This window comes from Mus caroli, unplaced genomic scaffold (assembly GCF_978045245.1).
Source record: "Mus caroli unplaced genomic scaffold, Mus_caroli_1 scaffold_7, whole genome shotgun sequence".
Lineage (NCBI taxonomy): Eukaryota > Metazoa > Chordata > Mammalia > Rodentia > Muridae > Mus > Mus caroli.
Window position 1 is genome coordinate 116,002,379 of NW_028227262.1, and position 24,918 is coordinate 116,027,296.

The 24,918-nt window shown below is 39.3% G+C and overlaps 1 protein-coding gene across 1 annotated transcript in view; it reads right to left on the reverse strand.

The window, feature by feature from the left end:
- Positions 1–24,918, reverse strand: part of Exoc4 (exocyst complex component 4) — a 735,179-nt gene that overhangs the window by 385,944 nt on the left and 324,317 nt on the right. The window contains exon 10 of the mRNA XM_021164590.3: positions 22,740–22,836. Coding sequence (XP_021020249.1) covers positions 22,740–22,836 — 97 coding nt within the window. The remainder of the gene's footprint in view (positions 1–22,739; positions 22,837–24,918) is intronic.

The window sequence follows — 24,918 nt, forward strand, 5'->3', positions numbered from 1 at the left end:
TGAATAGACTGCTTAAGGGCAATAACAAACCCTGAGAAAGGGACAGGAACTTGCATTAGTAACCACATCAGAGCAAAGTCAGTCGCTGGCAGGTGACAGCTCCTACTTTTTGAGTTCCAGAGAAATAAATGCTAGTGAGAAAAAAGTATATAGAGAGGAAGATAATTCATGTCCACGAAGGCCAGCAATGGAGGAGATCACTCATTTCCTTAGTAAGCACAACAAGTCTGTCTGCATTCACAGTTGCAGAACACTGGATAACTGAAGGGAGGAAATACTTTCTTTGTGTGGCACCACCATGGAGGCCAGTGAGAAGAGTGACACTAAGAGGCTGCTAACCTCAAGTGCACAGGAATCCCTGAGAATCTGTTCAAATGCTCATTCCCCATACCCTGCCCACTGATTCTCATTTGATAAAGGACAGATGCACAAACAAAAGGGCCAATAATTCATTTTATAAATAATTTCTCATATTGAGCTTGATACAAAGGTTCTTGGAAAAGTCTTTGACAAGTGCCATGAAATAAGAGTAATAGAATTTAACTGAATCAAATAATGTTTTCATTAAAAATAAGTTACAAATTCAAATAGCACCGTCATTCCCCTCCTAAGAGCAAAGTAGATGGGCAAGACCTTTGAGCATCTACCGAATATGCCTGCTTAGTGAATAAATGAGTATGCTTATGTTTTAGTGAACAAAGGAAGACAGCTGTTAGCAGAGGTACCAATTGCTGCTTCTGTGATCTCCAACAACTACGAAAAATGCTTCTAACTGTTACTATTTGAACTACCATCACACTCATTAGAAAGATGAAGGAACTGAGATTAGACAATGGGACATGTTACATAGACAGGAGCACGTGGAGCTAAGTCGTACATCATAGTGCATCACAGCCCATGGCCCTAGGAACTTGAGGTAGCTGGAAGCTAACGGACTGGGCTATTTATTCCTGACAGGACACCATAGATCTGCCCTAGCGGTAGCAGCCCTGTCTATGCCCTTTCTTTTCATTCACACTAACTCTAAAAAAAGGGTTACTCACATCCTCAGTGAATCACAGATGATTACACTTTTTATTCTATTTTCTTTTAGCTGAAAGTAAGCTAACCTGTCATTCTTTTCCTATGTAATTTATTTTGCCAAATTTTCACTCCTCTAATCTCTCCACATGACCTACATTTGAGGATAACTGTGTAATTTCCACCTTTATATGTGCCACTTCCTGACTAGAAAGGTGCCTTTGGAGCAAGCTGTGTTTCTTTCTGGTTTCAGTCCCATCTCTTTCAGGAACCATCTCAGGATGATCGTATGCAGCTCTCATTTTTACACTTCTGTAGTGTCTGATAGTTCTGAAGTAGTTCTAAAATGCTTATAGGCTGTCTTACTAACATGATAAATCTGTAAAAATTTGCAGAATACATAATAATCTCAAGATTTTGGTTCAACCTGGATATAGGCAGGTTATACTCTAACTGCTAAGGATAATACACTTTGGAGTGTTGGGGAATATAAGCCAGAGAGCAGCCTGGGGCAAGTGAAGACAGTGGTCTGACTTCTCATTAGAGTCCCCGTGTTCAGTCGAATGATTGGCTGGGAGCATCCACCTCTGTATTTGAGTGGGTGGGGGAGTGGGAGAACACCCTTATACAAGCAGGGGGAGGAAGAGGGGATCGAAGGTTTTCCAGAGGAGAAACCTAGAAAGGGGATAACATTTGGAATGTAAATAAATAAAATATCAAAAAAAAAAAAAGACAGTGGTCTGAACTCTTTATCTGGGTATAGCATACTTAAGTTTTCAATCTCAAAGAATTCTCAAAGGCCCTACATATTCATGGACCAAGAAGCCATTCATGGATCAAGAAGCCATTCATGGACCAAGAAGCCACTCATATGCTTCACAAACACTTGCATCCACCTCCCAAGTATGGGAGAAAGAAAAAAATTACTAATGGCAAGTGTGTCCACACTGGGAAAGCTGGTGTACCTCAGCTTCTCTGGGTCTCCAGACACACATTATTTGCCTCTCTTTCTCTGGCTTTCTTTTATCATGAGTCTATGCATGGATTTCCCTCATCTAAGTATGGACCTCCCTAATTTCAGCCTAGGAGATTCCTACTATAGAAGGGTTTCTCTGAAGGGCTGAGTTCGGGCACTATATTCTCCCATTCTTTGTGTGTGTTGCTGTCCTCTTACAATGCTTTGCCCTGCTCACTACTGTTAGCAGTAAGAGAGCTTGAAGTGCAATTCCTGTCTGATTCTCTCTGGCTAGCATAGAGCCTGGTATTTGATGGGTGCTCAGTAAATATTTGCTGTGTAACTCAACAAGAAAATAAGCCAGGGAAGTAAGTCTTTTCTCAGTGTGAGGTCCCACTGCAGTTCACAGGAGGGCCAATTCTGTGTGCTGCTTATCACCAACCAGTTTTCATGCAGCTGTGAAATCTTTTAAGAGTGAAAAATCATGATTGGATTTATTCTAAAAGCCTAGCAAGGTAGGAGGCCCATAAGTTCCAGGTTAGCCTTAAATTAAAGGAAAAATAATATTTGCAGATAGACAGTCTCTATATTTGGGCTCTAAATTGTTTCCACAGAGCCTCAATAGCCAAGTTGATTATCTCTTAGTGTTGAGTACATATGTAGTTAAGGCCAAATCCCCAATAATGTCTAACACAATAGTGTAGCTCTTACTAGTAGAAACTTAAGAGCACATTTCAAAAGTACTGGAGATAATGTCTGCTCATAATTGCAATTTATTCTGGAGTTTAATGATCCCCTTTAGTAAACTGTGAATATCATGCATACTCAATTATGTGTGTCGACAGGGTTGGGTTAGATTTACTAATACTGAAGCTCTGGCCATTTTAACGCCCTTGTCTAAAACAGGGTTCTGTGTTAAGATGTTGTTCTAGTTTTTAATTTTTTATGCCAGAAACAGACTCTAAAGCTTTATTGAGACTTTGTTATTAGGATTTTATTATTTTCAATAGTATAGAATGCCAGTTTCTCCTTGGGCTGTGCATTAATTATAAGGAGGAAAAATGTTACCCACAAATTTCCTTTGTAATTCATTATCATTAAACTAATAAAAAACCAAATGGGATGAGTAACTACCATTAGGCCTGTAGGATAACTTTCTCACTTAGTAGGAAAAATGCCATTTGCCCTTAGGAGACTGAAAACCAAGGGCAGGAGAGCCCATCCACTGCTTCTCCTGCCCCACCTGGAGCGCTGCACATCTTCCCAGGATGGGCTAAGTTACATGAATGAGCTCAGCCCAAACAGCCTTCTGGTGTCTGAAAAACTCTTCTAATTCTTATTTCAAGTCATGACTTATTTCTTAAACCTGAACACCAAGAATAAAATTCAGACAGCCATATAAAATTCTACCAAAATTACTACAAAGCTACAGAATATTAGTTTAAAACTTTTATGTGTGTTGTGTAAGTGTATATACATTAGTGTATATGCAGATGCACACAAAGAGCAGAGGTCGAGACTGGGTGTTGTCCATCATTTTCTATCTAATTTTTTGTGCCAGACTCTTTCACTACACATAGAGATCATTAATTCAGCTACACTGACTATCCAGTGAGATACAGACATTGGCCTGCCTCCACCCCTCAGCATTAAAATCACAAATGCACCTGTGGCTTTTATGTGTCTACAGGAGCACACACTTAATGACCAAGCCACGTTGTAAGCATCCGTTTTATTTTTTTAAATTGGTACTCACTTGCTGGTCCAAATCATTTAGATCAAGGCAGGCCTTACTCAGCAAGCTCGGCTTTATTATTTTGGAAAGATTCCTTGTTTGTTAAGACTGAACAAGTAGCTGCTTTGTTTTGTTTCCTTTCCTATTTTAATTCCATAGGGGTTTGCTGCTATGCTCACTTATAAATAACTTGACTAACAAAAATGTACCAATACTGGGTAATTTCATCAGTATTTTGCTGCTATTTCGTATACACTATTATTTTAATTAACAAAGGTCATTTATCATTCTACTAGATATTTTTCTTTATTTGAAAGTGTTACTATATATTGTTAGCATTTTAGAACTCAAAATAATAATTCACATTACTCAAATTACATATTAGAGATAATCTAAAGATATGATTCATTCTGTTATTCCCACAATATCTGATTTTCCTAATTTATTCCCATAAAAGAAAAGAAAGTATTATGTTCTGTGCACATCAAGGAAAAATTCTCCAATTATTTCCTTGTAACAAAAGCTTGAAATTCAGCCTTTAGGGATTCGTATGCAAGCAGCTTTTCTCTATTTCCTAATGTACCTTGTTAGAGCAATACATTCTACTATACTTCTCTGAAGGAGCTTCTAGAAACAGGGAGAGGACAGAAGAAGGGCTGAGCCCAGCAGTGTGGAGGTAAGAGGACAGGAGCAAAGTTTTCCTATCCTGAACTTCCCTTTGCCTTATCCATAAGCAAAGCCTAAATGGTAAGGCCCTACTAATCACACACACACACACACTCACACCCATCAAACACTTACTTTTAATTTACTTTTGGTTCAAGAACCTGTGCAAGTATTATTCGTAAGGTTTTCCTGGTCTCGAGAGCCACAGTAATTAGTGTAAGAATGTTGGCTCAGCTTTTCATGCCAATATAACATGGACATTATTCCTATTGTGAGAATGAAGAAACCTAGTGTTGGAGAAACATAGTGAGCAAAATTGGAATTAAAGCTAAGATTGGTGGCACTCCTAAATCTGACAGCTCACAGGATGCTAGGCAATTAGGATAATTAAGGGAATATATGAGCCTCCCCTTTATGCTCTAACACATATTCCTTTGTACAGGATTTTCATAAACTTTATTCACTTATTTATTCACAAACATCTAGAACCAGTGCTGTAATGGCAGGGACAATGCAGTGTGTCTCTGCATGTAACATCCCTAAGCGAAACTGTTCATTACAAATTATGCTACTGAATTCCAAGGAGGAGGAATACATGCCATCTGGGGGAAACCCATTTCGTCCCATACTATTTCCATTTCCCCAGTGTTATGTTGTCATCGTTGCTTGTTGTTCAAGACAGAGTCTCATGGGTCCTAGGCTGGCCTTGGTGTCACCATCTCTGAGAATGACCTTGGCACCCTCATCCTTCTGCCTCCACCTCCCAACTGCTAGGAGTAGAGGAGAAGCACCATTCCAGGCTTCCTGTCTGATCCTGTTAATTCTTAGAACTTTCCCTGGTCTGATTTGCCTGGGCTAAAAGAGCTTGATTCCTCGAACTGTGACTTCTGCCATCCAGGACTCTGTCCTTTTATCATGCTAGCAGAACAACAAACGGCTGTGGACATTCAGTATTTTTCAAATATCTCTGTTTTGTTCACTTCACTTTCACTCAACAGTCCAGAAGAAGGAAGTTGTTCAGGAATTGTCAACACAAAAAAGGGTTTATACAGCCAGGCTTACTTTCTCTCATCTGTCAAAAGGGAAAGAAACAGCAATACAGTGGAGACAGTGTAGCTATAAAGGCACACGCCTTAGATGATCTTTGGAGAATTTACAAGGAGTGAGGGGATGTTTGCAGAGAGAGAATATATTAGAGAAGATGTTAATGATATTACTCTGCAAGAGAGCATTGAAAGTTCTAGAAGGTAACTACCTTGTGGTGCTGGTACACCAGTGTATAATGATGCAAGCAGCACAGAACTCTGGTATCCTTTAAGAAAAGCATTTCTGAAGTACAATTCACAAAGGAAGGGCTATCTGGACATGAGCTATCTTCATCAATGACAGGAGAACATACAGAAAACTGTTTTTGTATTATGACAATTGGTCTTAGGAGAAAAAAAGTTCCTGACTGATGCTACTAGGCTTTCAGAGAATGTACAAATATAGTATCTACTCTAAAAACGCAAACACCGAAGCTCTGCCTTGGCCTTTTTGCCAGAAGACACACTAGGGTGAACTAATATGTGATAGAGAGCAGGAAAAGAAAGAAGAATGGAACAGTGTGTGTGTGCTAGGGAGAAAAGCAGAAGTGGAGGCACGATGAAGGTGAGAGGTGACACAGGTGAGGGATGTCTGAGCTCAGCACAGATCCCAGTGGGATCTGTGGTATGGTGTACAGCAGCCTGGAGCTTATACAGAGATGGACTCAGACCCCTTACCTGCTGCCAGACTGCAGGATCCCCCTGGCTATAGGCAATGATAGAGGACCAAAATAAAGAAAGTTTACTTTTGGATTGGCCCTCCTCAATGGACCACTATGGTCTGCAATGCCACAGAAAGCCATGGTGGTATCTGTGGTCTCCACTGCTGCTCTAGGCCAAGATGAAGCCTCAGATTCATGTGGCTTTGTGCAGTCGGGGACATCCTGACATGAGCAGCATGCGAAGCCACCTCAGACCATGTTGAGGCCCATGGCCCTGAGGGGTCATGAGTGGGTTGGTAGTCCTGATCTGAGCCAGGACCATTTTGATGTCTTTGACCTGTGTTACCACCAAAGCCTATGGGAATGTCCACAGTAGCTTGATGTTATCTGCTATCTGGTAATACCCATGGGCTTGGGAGAGTTTGGCCTACCCCTCCTCTCCAGTTACAGCTGATAGCTTCTAGTCTGGATGCAGCCAGAAAGAGACTTGTTGCCACTCCCCCACTAGGGGCCGGAGGACTGGCCACTATGAATGTGACCATGTCCAGTGAGTATAGACAACAGAAAATGGGCTTCCCCCCCTTTTCTCTCTCTTTTTTTCTTTTTTTTCTTTGTTGGAGGGAGAGTCATGAGGCACAGGAGGCGGATGAGGAAAGGCTGGGAGGGGCCTGTGATTGGGATGCATGATGTAAAATTCCCAAATCATCAATAACAAATTTTTAAATGTAAACATTATTGGCACTGCAAACGGTGTTTTGCTCCAGAAACAGAAATGAAGGGGTGGAGTGTGTGATACCCGACTGAAGTCTTCAGTGTTAGAAAAGGAACCGGACCTCACAGGTAGCTGGGATGGAAGGAGGCGGGGAAACACACACTACTCACACTTACTCCAGATTGTCTAGGCCTCTGACAACCACACTTACAAAACAATCAACTAGCACTGAAGAAAGGAGAATCGGGAGGAAAGCGGTGCTGCGAAAGCTTCTGGTTTGACTGGTGACTGTGTCAATAACTACAGAAAGAGAAATTCCACAGAACCGGAAGCTCCTGAGCATAGCCCACAGATACACAGAAAAATTAATACACCGGGTATAATTCTCATGCTCTCAAAAGGGAGAGAAATACTATTTCAAAATGATAAGAACAGGGAATGACTGAAGAGATAAAGGAGGAAAATGATTATAAACAGGGAGTTTTCACTATAAACAAAGTCTGAGCATGCCTACTGAAACCCAGGGAGAATACAGAGAGAATACTCACTCTCCCACCTTTCGCTCATCCTTGTCATAAAGGCATGAATTTGAAAACAGCAAAAGTAGATTAAGAGAAGCAAATGCAGAAACGAAACACCTCTGGCTTCTCTCCAATGAAACAGTTCATGGGTTTCTTTGTTCAGTATTCAGCTGCTCCTGAAGGGAAGTATTTGGTCAACCGTCTCATGGTTACTTTGGAAAAGAATAATTGAGATGAACAAAGAAATGATTTAAAAATATGCTATATTTCTAAATCACACTGATAATACCTTCTGAAATATTTCCAAATAAATATATTGATGTGTTCATTAATCTACAAAGACTACAGTATAGCAAGATGGTACTAACATTGTCTGGATGCAAGGCAGGACTGTCTTCCTTCCCTATACTATATAATATTAGAATGAGGAATATTCAGACACTGAGGACACGTGTGTTTAAAGCCAGTCTAGTGAATATTTAGAAATGATATTACACTTGTTATATGTTGAAGAAAAGAACTTTAAAAGACAGACGTCATTTGCAAACTAAAATAAAGCCATGAAACATATAGAATCTAATATTCTCTCGAAGACAAGGCTGAAGATGGAAACAGACCATCTGTCAATATAGGAGCTTTATTTCATTGTATCTCAAGAAACAAAGTCAATGAGACAAATCATTAAACTGTACTTTCTTTAATTTATTTTTTTTAAATACTATGGACTATGTAGCAATTTTTTAAAAAAAAGAATTATTTATTTATTATAGTAAGTACACTGTAGCTGTCTTCAGACACTCCAGAAATGGGCATCAGATCTCATTATGGATGGTTGCTCAGAGGCCCTGCTTGCTCCAGCCCAAGGATTTATTTATGTATTATATCTAAGTACATTGTAGCTGTCTTCAGACACTCTAGAAGAGGGCATCAGATCTCATTATGGATGGTTGTGAGCCACCATGTAGTTGCTGGGATTTGAACTCAGGACCTTTGAAAGAACAGTCAATGCTCTTAACTGCTGAGCCCTCTCCAGCCCGCTTTTAAAATTTTTATTTTTAAAGATTTTATTTTATTACTCTAAACTAATTTTATTATTCTTCAGTGTCTGCCTGCACATGTGACATCTATGTGTGTGTGTGTGTGCACATGAGTGCAGATACCCACAGAGGCCAGCCGTCTTGGATTCCCCTGGAGCTACAGTAACAGATGGATGTTAACCAGGTGACCTATGTGTTTTGAAGTAACCAGAGTCCTTGGGAAGAGCAGCTCGTAGTCTTAACCACTGAGCCGCCTTTCCAGCTCAAGTGCAGACTTTAAAAGATCCAGGAGTATCTTTCAGAGATAGAGATATCTGCAGTCTGTGTAGAGAAACTTCTTTTAAATACATTTTATTTTTAATTGGTTAGAAATTTTATCATAGATAAATTTATATAGGAAACATCTTCAGCATATAAAAACTCAAACTAACCAGTTAAGATTATAATGCTTCCTTCTAAAATGGTTCAAAACTTTGTAAATTTTCTTTTCTTTCAGAGTACAAATTAAGAGGCAGACACAATGAACACACTGGAGTGCCATGAACATAAGATCCGCAGACAGGGCCTTCACCTGGTCTGCAGTGTCTTCAAGACTCAGAGACGGGATGATATATAGTCGTATCATACATTTGTGAGCTATTTCCAAAATGCCACCGTACAATGATATTGTAGAGTAAAAGAGATCAGTCTGTTCTATCATCAGCAAGGACAGGATCCTGAGATTCCTCTTCACCTGGGGTGTTGAATAGTGAAGAATACAAAAGCAAATTATAAAAGTGAGCCCCAAGTTATGGATACTTTGTGAGTATTAAGCCCATGTTATATTATTGTAAAACCCTAGGTCTACAATGCTCGGAGACTACCAATTATTTTATGTGCAGTATAAATTCCAAAGTATTACTTATTTTCTTCCATATACTATAAAAAAGAATTAAGATGTATACTCATTAGTATATATAGCTACAAGTGAAAAAAACAATATTAATGTTGAAGAGAGTCAACGTTTGCATGGTTTCAAACACATGATGATGAAACAGATGTGAGCAACACACACAGACTCACCAGGCCTCAGAAATAACCTGACTCCTTGTGGTTTCGGGGATGGTTGTCCTGGAGTTTGCTGTGATAATGGCTATAAGCATTGTTGAGCCATTAAGGGCCAGGCCTGCTGTCTTAACGTGCTCCCTCAAGTAATTCCATCATGTTTGTTTGGGAGAGACTTTGTGCTATCTTAAAGACATTCAAACATCAGGGTCTCTTAGGATGTGTTAATATACATAAATTACAGAGGGGTGCTCTGATTGCATTATAAATGCGTCTATTTTTCCTTTCTTCTCTCTGCAGAGGACATACCACTGGCTAAGTTCCAAAAAAATGCAAACTTCATTGGAGCTGTGATTATTAATTACATATTAAAGTGTAACTGGTCTCCCTCTTGGTGGTTATTCATCATCCACCACATGAACGAGTATGTGAAATGTGAATAGCATAAAAAAATATTTCACTCAAGTCCCACTGAGTACAGAGTGGGTGTGTGTTGGTATAAAGAATCTAGAAGACTGGCAGGAAACAAGAGAAAAGACATTTTATCAATATCAAGACTACTTAGAAAAGCTTTTTTACTTTACTTTTTTAGAGAAGGTAGGAAAAACAAAGTATCAGATAATAACTAACATTTCAAAGATCGTTGTCCTGTAGCGCAAACTAAAAACGCCCTGCAGAAGCTCCAAAGGCTGTGACAAAATCCCATTGCCATTAATGCCTATAAGAGTTTTGCCTTCAGGAGGAGAACATATAGAGAAATGAAATTTTTGACAGCCTTGTGATGTTCAATAAGGTGGAAGTATATTTGCAAACCTGAATCCTGACTGACTTACTGTGGCACTTTTTCTGACAGACGATGTTAAACAAATGTCGCATAAAGGAGTTCCTCTGATATGTGTGCCTGGGTGTGGGAGAAGAATGGGAGGGGAAGCTTCATAAGCTGTCACGGGAAATTAACAGTCTACCTTAAGGAGTTTACACACTATCATCTTAAATCAAATGCAGGCAGCCTGTCAGCAAACAGAAAGCAGGAGGACAGCACAAGAAGTGCTCGCTGCCTCAGTCTCACCCTCAGATTTATTTCAAAGACCTGAGTGAGCATTTGTTTTCCTTGAGTAGCTCCACTAGGAAGTGCACTCATCACTGAGTCCTTGCTGCTTATCCATCAGAGCATCAAAAGCTACTGCAAGAAGAGATCTGGAATCAAATGTGTTTTGGAAGGCAATGGCTAGAGGCACATAGAGAGATTCATGACCCAGGACTTGTGTGGACCCCAGAAAAATACATTTCTACATCCATCTTACTCTGGATCGGACAGAGAAAATTACAGTGTTTCTCTTATAAAAAAATACATTGTTAAATAAACCAAAATTCATTCCGCTTCCCCAAGTATTTATTGAGAAACTATTATTGTTTCACATTATCAAAGATTTAGCTATGGCCTATGCATTAACACCTGGCTCTGAGTCCTGTTCCTGAGGGAGGAACATGAGACCATGAAGCTGTACAGACTGCTGGGTTAGGCCTATCAAGGGCACAGCAGGCAGGGAAAGGAAACAGTGAGAAGAGGAAAACAGGTATCATAAAGTTCTCCAGAGGAGATGCTGCTAAAGGGCAGACACAGATTTCCTAGGTAAAGGAAGAGGAAACCAAATGACTTGGAGAGGTAACATGCATCGTGGAACAGAGGGAGACACAGATGGCGGCTTATGAGCACCAGTAGAAAGGGAGGTTCCATCAACTGTAGGAAGTACAATGAAAAATGAGTATTAAAGACAGCCCTCTTGGGTTCCTGCCTTTGATATGACCTTTCCTATACTATATAAAAAGACAACAAGGACTTAGATGTAACAGCTATGCCCAAATGGAGGAGGGCCTGGAAACCTGAACAAAACCTGAGAAGCCAAGACTGTAAACTCCACATGATGGAAATTTTTTAAATTCAATCAAAGCTGACTGGTGTCCAGTCTCCAAAACTGTCTCCAATGCCAAGTTGGTACTGAAGCCACATCCATGAAATCGGGCCTCACAACACAACATTCTCATACTATATTTTAGGATTGCTATGATAACTCAACATTGCAATGTGCTGCGATATATTATGTAAATTGTTATTTAAATATTTGCTAATCTTTAATACTCTAAATATCTTATTGAAGGTTATTGTTATTCGTGTGCTGGAAACCATAGCCTTGGAAAGAAGCTTCCCCCTTTGTCTTGTTAACTCTGACTAAACATGTGTTAATTGCAATGATAAAAATACAGGAATGCATATCAAAGAGAAACAGGGATGTGGCTCAGTGCAGACATCTGGCCTCACATGTTAAGGTCCTAGTGTTTGGTCCCTACAATCAAAGAGAAAGGAGAAGTGGGAGGAGAGGAGAAAAATAACAGAAAATATAGGTTATCATCCCATAATTATTACCAAATGTAAATGGTATTTAAGAATTATGAATTCAAAAGGTATTTTATACCTTTTAAAGTTACATATTTAAGGGAAATTTTATCTGCTATACATTTTGACTTTTAATCATCATTTCATATACATGTTAAATGCATAGTTTTATGCTGACAGAAATATACCTGTCTACTTGTGAAGATTAATACTGATGGCCAACTAACAGAACAGAGACTCGCATAGGAGACAAGACTCAGGGCATTCTGGGAGATATTGCCTAGATTAGATCATCTCAGGGATGCCTGTGAGGAGCTTTTGAGGTTAGCTCAGCTGAGGTGGAGACTGATGATCTTACTGAGGGTTTATACACTGAACAGCAGCAGCAATGACAACAACAATAAAGTCAGGATCCTCTACTGAGGAATACAAAGGAGGAAGTGAGCTAAATTCTAGCATCCATTTCCCTTCCAACTGTCCCAAACTCCATCCTGCCATGGTGGAATATACTCTCAAAGTAGGAGCCCAAACAAGCCCATCCTTCCTTAAGTTAGCTTGTCAAATGTTCTTATGATAGTGACAGGAAAAGTAGCTAACTTGCTGTCTCAGCACGAATGGCAGCACAATGTCCTGTGATTTGTATCACAAATCCCTCAATAGAGACAGCCTTGTGTAAGTAAAGCTTAGAGCTACACGTGGCCTGGGATTTATCTAATTCTTTGTTCATTCTTCCTCCTCCATATGTTTACCAATTCAACTGCTGGTTTTGTTTCTTTGGCATAATCTCTGTTTTGCCCTCAAGCATTCTGTTTTTGGAAGGATTTCCATTCTGCAATAATAAAATTCAATATCTCATTAATCTTTATATCATCTGCATGTCAGTCATGATGATCAGCAGCTCCTCTGGCTTACACTATTTTTCTTACAGGTTCTAAGCTGATTCTCCTTCTCCCTGCCACATTTCCAACTTCATATCTGAATAGAACACAACTCTATTTTCATCGCTATTCTGCCTTCTTTCCAATATCATCAGAAATTACACATGTCCCCACTTTCACCTAATGAGAAGGTCAATCTCATATTCTAATGTCTCCACTGGTAATGGGATTGTCCCCTTAAAATAACAACTGTTTTGCCTTGAACCACCTCAAGACACTATGTAAGGGCTATAACCAAATATGGTCAACATGGTAACATCTACACGGACGAGGCCACAACTTGTGAAGATGAAGGTAAGCTGAAAACACAGGTAGAACAGGCAATGTACACGCTGATTCCTGAGGGATAAAGTTTCAACCACACAGGGTGAGATAGGTTAGAAGACTATTACGAGTGGGCAGATCATGGCATGAGAGTCCAAGAAAAAGAAATGGCTTGTGGGTCAAGACTGAGATATAGAATGAAAGTTTTACATATAAGGTGAGCGCCAGGTGTGATACCTTATTCCAAACAACTCAGAGTGCGTGGGTGGGGAATAATGAAGTCAGGAAGAAGCAGAAAGGCAGCACGAGCCCTCACAGAGCTGACTGAGCTGGATAAGAAAGTTCAGATTTGCCAGAATGGAAGTAGTCTGGAGCTGAGGACTAAAGTAATGCCAACAGAAAGGGGGATCCAAGCCACCCAAGTAGACGCAGAAAAAAAGTGGTGACAGTGGGTACAGCAGCCATTAGAAACAAGGGTCTCCTAGGTAACAAGCTTTGTATTTAAGAAAAAGGTGCCAATTTTGTTTGGTTTTGTTTTAATCTAGATCTTACCAAGTGATAAGGGCAAGCCTAAATAACTGGAGAAAAGGGCATTGTGTCTGCGCAGAAGTAAAAGGGTACTCAGGGCAAGTAAGTGCTAAAGGGGAAAAAATTCAGCAGCGATGGAAAGTTGGACTTCCTTGCTGTGGAGTTCCTTTTCTAGTCAAATCACCACAATACGAAAGAAAGAAAAATCTCTAAAGTTCCAGGGACAGTGCCTTAGAAACAGTGTCTTCTAGATAAATATTTGCAGGAGGTCTAAGAAGTGATAAATGAGTAAAACAACACAGATGAGAAACATTTTACACACACACACATACACATATGAAACATCTAACACACAAACACACACACACACACACACACACACACATGTCCTCAGATTCAATTAATTGTAAAATACACTCATCTACCATTGAAAGTCAGAGCTGAGCCTTGAAAAATCAACATGTCAGCCAGGAGTGGTGGTGCATGGCCTTAAAGAGTCACATTAAGGACATTGAGAAAGCAAGATTCTCAACTTGAGGACACCTTGTGCTACAAAGAAGATGTGGGAGGGCGAGAAGGATAAGGGAGGAATTTACATATTAAACAAATCATTTGCCAATGAAAATATAATAAACTGACACTTAGATGACAGCCAGAGAAAGATGTCAGTTCCTTTTTATTTCGAGAAACTGTCCTCTCACTTTTCCTAAAAGGGCTGAAATGAGAAAGAAATGGACTCACTCGATGCATGTCAGGGTTCCAAGGAACTTCTATCTAAGCTGTCCAGCAGGTTTCAGGTTTCTAATTGCATTCTGAAGAACAGGACCAAAGCTGCTCTTCTTACTCTTTTCTCGGCCATACTTATCTTACCCTTACCATGTAACATTTTCTCATTGTACTTCACACTGACACACAAGGGAACAATACAATGCAAAAGGAATCAGTGGTTTCCCAGATGCAAACAACCTGAGCCTGAGAGCTTTCTATGTCTGGGAAGGCACTGCAGCTCATAGCAATACTAGGAACACCAGGAGAGGCCCCAGGAGGCCACTGGACATGCTACAACCTAACATGTAGAAACAGCTACAATAAGCACAGCAAATTACTTAAGTAAACTTTGAAAACAATAAAATGTTTTTTCTTAAATATGCATAATTAAAGTGTAAGACTCCAAATTCATCCTGAAAGAAGCTTTTAATATCACAATTCATCCCCACTTCTGGCTGTTCTAATTACCTGTATGTAATTAACATTTTTGTTCTGTTCCAAATAGGTTGCTATTCCCCACTGTTGAGCAGAGAGCACTTGCTGTACGGTACCCACTCACCATGACCTTGCGCCGGCCTGCAGAAGGCCATGCTTGCTTCCTCTTCTCTGATGTTCCTCTAAGGGTTCATCACCCTTGCCCAGCTCCTCTCCTCCTCACTGCATTGAGTTTCTTGTTTGCCCCAAACTAGATTATTTACCCATGTTTGCTTAATAATATTGATTTAATATTACCAACTATCTTTCTTTGAAAACGTTAATTCTTAGTTCTGAATGATAAGTATATTTACAATGACAAAACATTCAAATAGCAATTCTTGAAAACTTAAAAGCTGAAGTTATCAAAGGGTTTTAGTAGTATATAGGAACCCTAATATCAAAGTCAGCAAAGTAGAAATAACTCAATGAGAAAGAGAGAAAGGAAGGGTGGTGGGGGTGGGGGAAGTACAGAGAAAAGGAGGAAAAGAGAGAGAGAAGAGATCTGAAGGCAACAGGGATAATAAAATCTTCAATATGAACAGAGACATTGCATAGCTTACACCTAAAGGAATATGTTATTAAGGAAAGAAATCGTATTTTTTCTAGCCATGCCCATATTATTTTGATTCTAAATTATATTATCAATTTATATTTCTAAATCAGATGTAAATGGGCCCATAGCTGGACATAAACATACTTCAATGATGCTGAGTAGGCATATTTTGGCTATTACAATCCAAAAGACAAATGTGTGTTCAGAATACATAAAAAGCAGTACAAAACTATGTAAATTCTTGCACTGAAAAGTTGTAATGCTGACTTTTCTATGGACACTATCAGTAATGTTAGTAGATAGAGATGGAATTGGTAAATAGAAAGTCTCAGCGCAGAGTGGTGATTTTAGGTCAATGAGTTGTAGATTCTATGTCTCAGGAGTTACCGAAAAAGGAATGTCACATGAACGTGTTGCCATGAAAAAATAAAACAGAATCCCATAATTAGCCTCCAAACAATGACACCATTGCATACACTAGCAAACGTTTGCTGAAAGGACCCTGATATAGCTGTCTCTTGTGAGACTAGGCCGGGGCCAAGCAAACACATAAGTGGATACTCACAGTCAGCTCTTGGATGAATCACAGTGCCCCCAATGGAGGAGCTAGAGAAAGTATCCAAGGAGCTATAGAGATCTACAACCCTGTAGGTGCAACAACATTATGAACTAACCAGTACCCCAGAGCTCTTGACTCTAGCTGCATATGTATCAAAAGATGGCCTAGTCAGCCATCACTGGAAAAAGAGGATTGGACATGCAAACTTTATATGCCCCAGTACAGGGGAACGCCAGGGCCAAAAAGTGGGAATGGGTGGGTAGGGGAGTGGTGGGGAGGGTATGTGGGACTTTTGGGATATCATTGGAAATGTAATTGAGGAAAATATGTAATAAAAAAATTATTAAAAAAAAAAGAACATCGGGAAACAAAAAGAGAAAGGGAGAATAAGGGAGGGTGTGGGTAAGACTAACTCTATTATGGGGAAGACAAGAGACAAGGTGACTTCTTGTACCACTGCAGATTTCAATATGACCTGAATGTCCCTCTTACTCCAATGTGGAGAAGACATTAGAAGTTCTTGTCCTGTCAGTGGCAATCAGTAGTGCTGACATGTTTGATTTAAACAACAACTAACAACAAAAACACATCAATGTGCGAAAAGAAATACAGGACTCCAGACCTGAGACACAGCACCGCGTGTCTGAGCGACAGTTCCAGAACCAAAGGCTATGCATCCACCACTTAAGCGTCTAGCTAACTCTGCTTGCACTCAGCTGCAGGCTAGGCATCTCCAGGGAAGATACTGCTTCCAAGAAAAGCTTTCCTATCTTTACAAGTTTCATTGCATATAGGCACATTTCTAACATTTAATCAAATCTTTAGTTCTTCACAAATCTTTCCAATTTTCTTAAGTGTCTGTTTATATTTTATAGAATTATCTGGGTTTTTCATGTAAACAGACTACCAAATCTTCTTTCAAACTAGATGAAAGGCAAATAGAAGTATAAGGCGAATGGCTCCTTGATTGATTCCATTTTCACTCACGTGTAGGGTTTGTGACCAAAGTATAGCAAGAATCACAAAACATGGTTTCAAAAGACAAAGATTAAAAGAAAAGCTCAGAAAAAAATAATTTTATCTCCAAATATTTGATAGCAGATTAAAGGCAGTTTACATCTTTAATATAAAATTGAAAGCATTTACTAACATGTGAGTTTCAGAAGCTACATAAACCACTGCACAGTGCATTTCAGGCCTTGTAGGAAATATTATTCATAATTCAGAAAAAGAGTTGTATTTCTCTAAAAGTATGACACAATGGCCACATTGCCTCCCATGTATGAATGGCGCATGGCTCACAATGTCATCTGATGGACTTTCTCAGTACAGAAATCACAGCACCTTTCAACATATCCACATAAGCTTTAGGTCATTAAGAACAAGCAGGTATCTAGATAAAGATACCACATACCTGGAATGCTCAGAATAACACACTTCCAAATATCACTGCAAACATCACACTGACATCGTGGAAACAATATTTCTACATTTCTCAAAGATAAACACATTGGCAAAAAATATAGAATAATTATTTAAATCCTTGATATTCATGTTTATTCTAAATATTCAAACTACATCTTCCTTTTAAAGCAAACCACATGAACATAGGACACCCACCTATCTAATATTAAGAAATGATGAAGGAGTTATTACACTTTCTGATTATTATGGGAAAATCCAACACAAGTTAAATGAGAACGATTTTAAAGCAAGCTTTGTATAGAAAGGTTTTGTAATCTTGGACATATTTCCAAAACAGACCCTTTTACATTAGACTAGGTTTAGACTAATATGCAATTTGCCAATAAATGAATTCTTCTGTGGTTATTCTCTAAATTTGGAAAGATTAACAACCAAATCCTACTACAAAACCCAAAATTAAACTATGACTTTTATAATGAAGCCTGCCAGTTTGTTCATGGCTTCAATAAAAAAAAAATTTATGAGTGTTTTTTTGAAGTACACTATATTAGAAATCACAGGTAGAATGAACACTTTAGGGTACCCTGATTTTTATCACATAGCATTTGTAAAATATCATTAGAAAATACCATCAAATTACCCAGTATACTTCCAGATATACCACTGTGAGGAGGCACATACCATTTTTGTTACAGTAAACTACACTAACCTATACCAACTATATATACTAAGCTATACTGACCTGGTGCTTAACAAGAGTTCTTCTGTACTTCAAATCCAGTAGAAGTCCAAATATAATAACGTTCCTTGAATGTCAGTATTATTTGGCTTCCTCTATACTTTCCAAGACTTTAGAAATTACAAATGTAGTTACACACACACACACACACAAGGATTTCTCTGTGTAACCCTCGCCGTCCAGGTCTCAAACTCAAGATATCCACCTGTTTCTGACTCCTGAGTGCTAGAATTACAGATGTGTGCCACTGCCTTAGCCCTATATTTCTGTTGTCTCTTATAATGTCCTCATTAATCAAGCAAAAGGAAGCCATTTCTAGTCTATCCACGATGAATACAAGTTCCTTCACGCCCTCCATCAGAGACAGGTGAGAGCATACCTTGGCCCCCAGCAAGCCCACTGTAGTCCTTGGAACACAGTCACCTTTCTCCTTTCATTTGCAGTCCTTCCACCCAAGGCTTCTTTCCTCAAATATTGAGGTCTGCTTCTCTTACTGCATCATCAGGTCCAATTAAGAGACATGCTCACACAAAGACCTTCTTAACTCAGATTCTCTAAAAGGCACCCAGCAAAAAAATTAATACACTGGACAAGTCATTTGACATTTTAATTTTTAATTTTAAACATCTAAGGCCTTTGGAATCCTGAAATATAAAAGCATTCCCCAGTCATAGAGTCATAAAAATTAACATGCAGAAATCAACATATGGACTAATCATCTCCTTGCTAATGTACAAAGAAAATTAAAATGCTCAGTAATTTAGTCAATAAAAATTTTGTTTCCATATGTTTTTCTCATTTAGATCAATAGGCAGAGGAACAGATGAGATGACCTCTTCTTAGTGTAAGCTGTCAGTGGGGTGGAACCACTCACAGTGTCTTGGTAGGATAAGGGCAAAGCAAACAAAAATATTCTATAGTCCGTATTTTTAAGATAATCCCAGCATTTGGGAGGCAGAGGCAGGTGGATTTCTGAGTTCGAGGCCAGCCTGTTCTACAGAGTGAGTTCCAGGACAGCCAGGGCTACACAGAGAAACCCTGTCTAGAAAAACCAAAAAAAACAAAAAACAAAAAACAAAAAAGAGATAAAAGGCTGACCAAAAGTAAACACTATGGAAATACTAAATAAAGCTAAAGGGCCAGCAGAGTTAATGGGTTGAACAGGTGGGAGCCAGTCCCCTTGCCTCTGTTTCCTAGAGTCGAGGCCACCATAGCTATGAGGAGACTGAAAATAAGACTATGGGGTTACTCGAAGGGAAGAGCTTGTGGGATAATTGTATGAGAGGGAATATATCAAACAGAATGACAGGAATCAACTCTGCAGTGTTCACATAAGGGCAGCTCAGTTTCCAATACGAACACAGTCACCTTCTAGGCACTAACGAGTGCACTGCCAGATAATCAGAAGTTACAAAAGTGCTGTCTCCATAAAGGAAGTGTCCCGGCCATATGCAACCTCTCAGGAAGACAGAGTGGTGGTCATGTTAGACAGAGTGGGCAGGTAGCAGAGGAAATGTGTCTCCATTCCAGTGAGGAAAGTATGGGGGCTCAGTGAAAGTCACAAGGAAGCTTATACAGTCGATTATCACAAATATTAGCTGTTACTAATTAATTCATTATAAATGTCATTGTGAGGAAAGGTACTTCTGAACCTCGTAATCATGATTTAAGACATAAACAAAAAACACTGTCATAATCAATCAGGAAAAGTTTGGGATGAGTCAGGAATAGAAGGATTTGATCTAGGTAGAAAACCTTTGCAGAAGAGCGGGAGGAAGACGGTGACTAATAGGCAACAGAATATGTCATTATAGGAATTGTCACACTGGGTCATGAGAGACCCTGCATATTTATCTTCCGTGACAGATATCAAAGATTCCACAGATTCACGTCCTTCTCAATAGCTGCTGCATCCAGACCTGTTAACCTCCGCCTCCTGGCAAGTTCCCCAGCAAGCACCTCAGAGACAAGAATGTGGTCTCATCTTGTTTCCTTAAGCCTTACACAAAAGCACTGGTGACAAAAACCAAAAGAAAAGAGCCAATGTACCCTGTTAGGGTTTTCATTTAAATTTTTAAGTCTCCTGCCACCTACATCTTTCCATTCTTCCATTCTGTCCATCTCATTTTGCTATATTGTCTCTTAGATAAGAACATATGGTGGAACAGTCTATTAACAAAACTACAAATAAAGAGTTAATGCATGATAAAAATTAATGTGCAGAAATACACTATTTATATACAGATTAATTCTCCTAATTATAAAAATTAAATTATAAACTTAAGAAGAAATAATGGACACTTCAAAGAGGTTGGAAAATAATAACTAAAATTAAAAGTACTAGAGGACTTAGCCATTTGAAGTTTTATAAACCTCTTATTAGATTTTCATATTGACTCACTCAATAGTGCCTTTAAGGAGCAAGTTTTAAAAGTGTGCCATGGGCTAGCATAAAGCCTGCAACTGTCACATGATTACAAAGAATTAATTCACCTGGCAAGCCACATAATATTCTTGTTACTTACATTAAGAGATATACAAAGAAAAAAATTAATGATGAATTATATCATGTGATAAACCTTCAGTTCCTGTCAACAATAACTTACAGCTCTGAATTAGAATACAGATGGAGTTGGTTAGAGAAGGGGGAGCCTGACACAGTAAAACAACTCTCAGGAAAGCAGCAGGACTGCTGGACTAAACACTGTTAGATAGACAGTGCATGAAGTTCCTCCCTCCACAGGCCTCCCTCCATATGCAGAATAAACAGAGACACAAGGGATTAATTTTCCCAAGCTATCACAAAATGGAGCAGCAAAGTACAGTGTTCAACTGAATTTAGAAGAGGCTCATAAAGATTCAGACACATTCCTAGATATAGCTGTCTCTTGTGAGGCTATGCCAGGGCCTAGCAAACACAGAAGTGGATGCTCACAGTCACCTATTGGATGGATCACAGGGCCCCCAATGGAGGAGCTAGAGAAAGTACCCAAGAAGCTAAAGGGGTCTGTAACCCTATAGGTGGAACAACAATATGAACTAACCAGTACCCCCAGAGCTCGTGTCTCTAGCTGCATATGTAGCAGAAGATGGCCTAGTCGGCCATCAGTGGAAAGAGAGGCCCATTGGTCATGCAAACTTTATTTGCCTCAGTACAGGGGAATGCCAGGGCCAAGAAGTGGGAGTGGGTGGGTGGGGGAGTGGGTGGGGGAGCGGGTGGGGGACTTTTGGGATAGCATTGGAAATGTAAATGAAATAAATACCTAATTAAAAAAAGTGATTGTAACTGCAGAACAAATGCTAAACTAATTAACAAAGTCATAGTATGTATGAACAATATTGTTAAATATGTAGGGTTAACATTATAATAGGGAACACATATATCAAAAACTAAATTTTCTTAATCCCATGATTCTTAAGCGAATTTACTTCCAGCAAGAGTTTTAGAAAGCTAACATATTATTCTGAGATATAACTTGTAAAGAATTCAAGTTTCTGTTCCTTTACATAAAATACAGCAAATATATAATGGTTATTCACAGAGAAAAGCAATATTATATTATGTATCTAAACCCAAAGTTCCATTTATAAATTGTGGTAAAAGATATAATATTAATTTCCTTTATTAACCATTTTTAAGTACACTATAAAATGATGTTGGCTACTATATGAACATTGAGTGCATCATCAATTTATACATTCATTATGAAAAACAGTGTAAAAGTCCCACAAAATTAAGAATAGAACTATTATATGATCCAGCAATTCCCATGCCATGATCACAGCCAAAGGTAAAGTGGAAACAACCAAAGAACCATTCCGCTGATGACTGGATAAGAGAAATGTGACTTATATACAATGGAATACAATTAAGCTACAAAAAACGAAATTCTGTCATTTGTGACAACATGGATCAAACTGTATGACCTCATTCTCGTGTGATCTAAAAGTCCATCGCATGCAAGGGAAGTGTGGAATGCAGGTTAGCAGACAGTAGGGTGAATGGGAAAGTTGGATGGGCAAACACTGAGCAAAGAGTAGCCACGGTGAGAGAGGCGGGGGAGAACGAACTGGTACTCAGCTGTGCAGCAGTGTTATTCTGCTCACCATCAAATCATATTCCAAGAAACAAAGCCATGTATTTTACTCTTAATATCATATAGGTCAATACACATCGCATCTGTTCAGGGATTTGCTGATTCTCAAGGAATAGTAAAGAAGTCATCAGTGTAAACGGATAAGACACACCCTGGGTCAGTAACTTCTTGTTCTCCTGAAGAACTACAGAGAAAATACCACAGGCTGTGGGCCACGGGTTATGCTGCGATGCTTCACCTCTGTGATAACAGTGGGCCTGGGCTTGCCAACCACTGAGATCCAAGAAAGCAGGAGAAGGAAGGGACAGGATGGGCAGGACTACAGAAGGAAGTAAAGAAAATCAAATCAGAGTGTCCAGTCCTCCTGAGAACACGGAGCTATAGGGCTGACATTAACTGGTCTATTGACCAACTTTCATTGTGAAACCTTACAAAATGGAACAAGTTTCTTTGTCCTAACGATTTGACTGAATGCTGGCTGAACTATCGGCACACAGGACATCAGCATAAATAATGGGGATATTGATCACAGATAAGTACATCACAGGGGCTGTCTTACCTCAGTAATGGATGGAATATGACGGTAATATTTCTGGCTCCAGGTTTGCAGACAAATTTTGTTCCTCCACCTTCAATTAAGTTGTCATCTGGACCTCCTTCAAGGAAAAGTGAAGACTGAGATTTAGCTAATTAGAAGTTTTATGAATGAGCAAACCAAGCTTATCTGGATGAGTGTTGTATAATCACAAGGGCTGCCTCAAAATTACCACAGTATTTAAACTTATTGCAAAAAGACATGATCCAGTCTTTCTCTTCAACAGTGTATGGATTAATTACCCAGCAAAAGCAAAAATAAAAGTCCAAGAAGAATTAATGGCTCAAGGTTATAGCATAGTTGAGGCTAAAACTTTTCTTTTACTTAGTGTCTTCTTTGGAGAGGAGGGCACATGGAGAAGGAAGAAGTTCATTTAAAGCATCCCAGATTATAAAACAGACATAAATCCTATTTGTTATATTGTTACCAAGTTAAAAAAAAAACCCTACTGACTGAAAGACACACTACTGCTTATGTAACACTGGGAGACAGAATCCTGGTTATTAAAACATACAACTTTGGGGCTGGAGACATGGCTCAGTGGTTGAGAGCTGCTCTTCCAGAGGTCCTGAGTTCAATACCCAGCAACCACATGGTGGCTCACAACCATCTGTAATGGGATCTGATGTCCTCTTCTGGCAGGAAGGTATACATATAGATAGAGCATATATATATATATATATATATATATATATATATAAAATAAATTTTTAAAAATCTTTGGCTATATAAATGAATGTTTTCAAAAATATCTCTAATACATTCAATAAGCAAATATTAGAAAACTAAATTTGGGAGAGAGAAAAAAAAAAAAGGTCAGTGTATGAAGGGGCTAGGTGCTCCTTCTAGAGGACCAGGAGGTAGCTCAAAACCATTTGCAACTCCAGGTACAGCTGATCTGATGTTCTCTTCTGGCATCCTAGAGCACCAGACCCACAAATAACCCACAGACAGACATACAGGTAGCACACACACACACACACACACACACACACAAACATTAGAAAGAAAATCACTAAGCTACTCATCAAACTATAAAATGCACACACACCAGCCCTCAGCCCTCAGAAGAGCTGGTTTGAAGCTAGCAGCAGGCATGGTTTCCATTAAGCGCTACCCTGAGTCACAGAGAAAATAACTGTCTTAAAGGAGTATACCACATTGCTAGCAGGATTTTATTTCAAGCTACTGACACATATTTCTGCAGAGTACAAAATTGCTGTTTTCTTGATGCTATCACAAGTCTTAAAGTAGATTTTGCAATGCCCACCTGGACTTACATTCCTTCCTCAAATGGCTCTTAATTGGCAATTAGCTGAAATATCAAAGGGTCACAGTGCAGGAAGTAATCCCCAAGCTCACATGCTGGGGCACTAATAGTTAACATCACTGTTTTGTTGAGAGAATTAGTTGCAGAGAGTTTAGAATATAGAAAGCTGGATATTACTTCAGAAATTGGAATATATGCTTCTACCAACACCACCCTAGTGGGGTTTGGGGTTTTTGTCTGTTTGTTGGTTGATTGTTGTTTTAAATGAAATTCAACTGCTACCATCACCAGCTTCTATCCATGTTATGCTACTCCAAGAGTGAATTCTTTTGATTGGCATAAATTGGGAAGGGGCAGGGCAGGGAGGGGGCTGGGGGTGGGAATCAGGGCATACAGAGCCTGGTAAGCCCCATATTCCTTGAAAAGCCACAATGTCTACAGGTGGTAAATGTAGTTTGGTTTATGTTGATATGGCTCTGGATGGAGTTCAAGGGCAGAATAATTACAGATCATGCGCAAGACCCATGGTTCAATATTAAATACAGGGAGGGGGCAGCAAAGTTTATCTATAAATGACGTGTCTTAGAAAGAAACAAAGGAAGGAAGGAAGGAGGAAGAAAGAGAGGGAGGAAGAAAGCAATGAATAACGTCGTCTAACTGCTTCTACTCATAGGTGAACAGACCTGTCTCCCATGTTGAGTCAGCAAGTCCATTTGCCTCTGAAGCTGGGCGTCTCCTTAGGGCTCATGATTTTCTTTTGTGTATAACTGGTACTCTACTCTTCTCTTACCTCATGTTTTTCTTCATAAGCTTCAGAATTCAGGCCTGCATGCATGTGTGCGACTGTACACACACACACACACACACACACAC